The sequence below is a fragment of the Acanthamoeba castellanii genome, assembly GCF_000313135.1.
Source record: "Acanthamoeba castellanii str. Neff unplaced genomic scaffold scf7180000084707, whole genome shotgun sequence".
Taxonomy (NCBI): domain Eukaryota; phylum Discosea; order Longamoebia; family Acanthamoebidae; genus Acanthamoeba; species Acanthamoeba castellanii.
In genome coordinates, this window is record NW_004457288.1 from 59,603 (window position 1) to 60,754 (window position 1,152).

Genomic DNA, 1,152 nt, shown 5'->3' on the forward strand with positions numbered 1-1,152 from the left:
GTGTGTGTGTGTGTGTGTGTGTGTGTGTGTGGGTGGTACGTCACGCTCGTGTGGAAGCTCTTCGGACAACAGGAGGTAGGTGGCCACTGAGGGAAGCTTTGTTGGGCAGTTTGAAACATACAAGAAAAAGAAAGCTGAGAAGGGCGTCTAATCGCTTGCGCTGTCGCTGTCACTGTCGCTGTCATGCCTCCTCCTCCTCCGGCCCCTCTTACGATCCCGTCCACTGTCTGAGTCGCTCGAATCGGAACGCGAGCTGGAACGCGAACGAGAACGCGAGCGCGAACGAGAGCGGGAGCGCGACGGTGACCTGGACCTCTTCGTGCCCCGCTCCTCCTTCTTCTCCTCCACCTTCACCTCCTTCTTCTCCTTCTCCTCCTCTTCGTCTTCCCCCTTAGTGCGCTTCTTCTCCACCTCTTCATCGACCTCGTCTCTCCTCCTCCTCCTACTCTCCTCGTGGTCGCGCTCACCGTGGCGGTCCCTGCCTCGCTCCCTGTCGTGGCGATCGCTGTCGCTGTAACGGTCCCTGCCTCGCTCCCTGTCGTGGCGGTCCCTGCCTCGATCGCTGTCGCGATCGCGGTCCACGTGGCGGCGTTCGCGCTCGCGCTCGCGCTCTCGGCGTCGTTCGCGCCTTCGGTCCTCCTCGCGCCTCTCCTCGTCTTCGATGCGCTTCTTCTCGCGGCGGACGGCTTCCTTGATGCGCTCCTCGCGTTCGGTCGCCCTCTTGTGCTCCTGGAGCTCGCGATCAAAGGCAGATCCCTCGACGTAGTCGGACGAGATGCCAAGCGCGTGACCGAAGGCCTCGGCCCTCTTCTGCTGGGCGAGCGCCAGCTTGTGGGTCTCGTTACTCGAACGGATCTTGTCATCATCGAGCTGGGTTCCCTGCTTCAATTCCTCGCGCTTGGCCGCCAATTGAGCCTGGATGTCGGCCTCATCGAGTCCCCCCTCGAACAGGCCATTCTCTTCGGCCCACTGGAAGACCTGCAGCTCAATTTCGCGCTTGCGCTCGTGTTCGAGAATCTCCTGATTGGGCTTCTTCGTGAGGGGCTGGGCCATGCGGCGCTGCTCCTCCTGATAATTAATCTTCGGCCGCTGCCTCACGCTGCTGAGATTGCGCTGGACGTAGCCATTCGTGCCCGAACCACGCGCCGTTAC

At 61.7% G+C, this 1,152-nt stretch overlaps 1 protein-coding gene across 1 annotated transcript; it reads right to left on the reverse strand.

The window, feature by feature from the left end:
* Window positions 1-147: 147 nt before the first annotated feature.
* On the reverse strand, window positions 148-1,053 carry ACA1_140270 (cwf21 protein; the record flags this gene model as incomplete). The annotated part of the gene is made up of 2 exons (XM_004334106.1): window positions 148-253; window positions 308-1,053. 2 exons carry the CDS (start codon window positions 1,051-1,053, stop codon window positions 148-150), a joined length of 852 nt encoding a protein of 283 aa, XP_004334154.1.
* Between the last annotated feature and the right edge of the window lie 99 nt (window positions 1,054-1,152).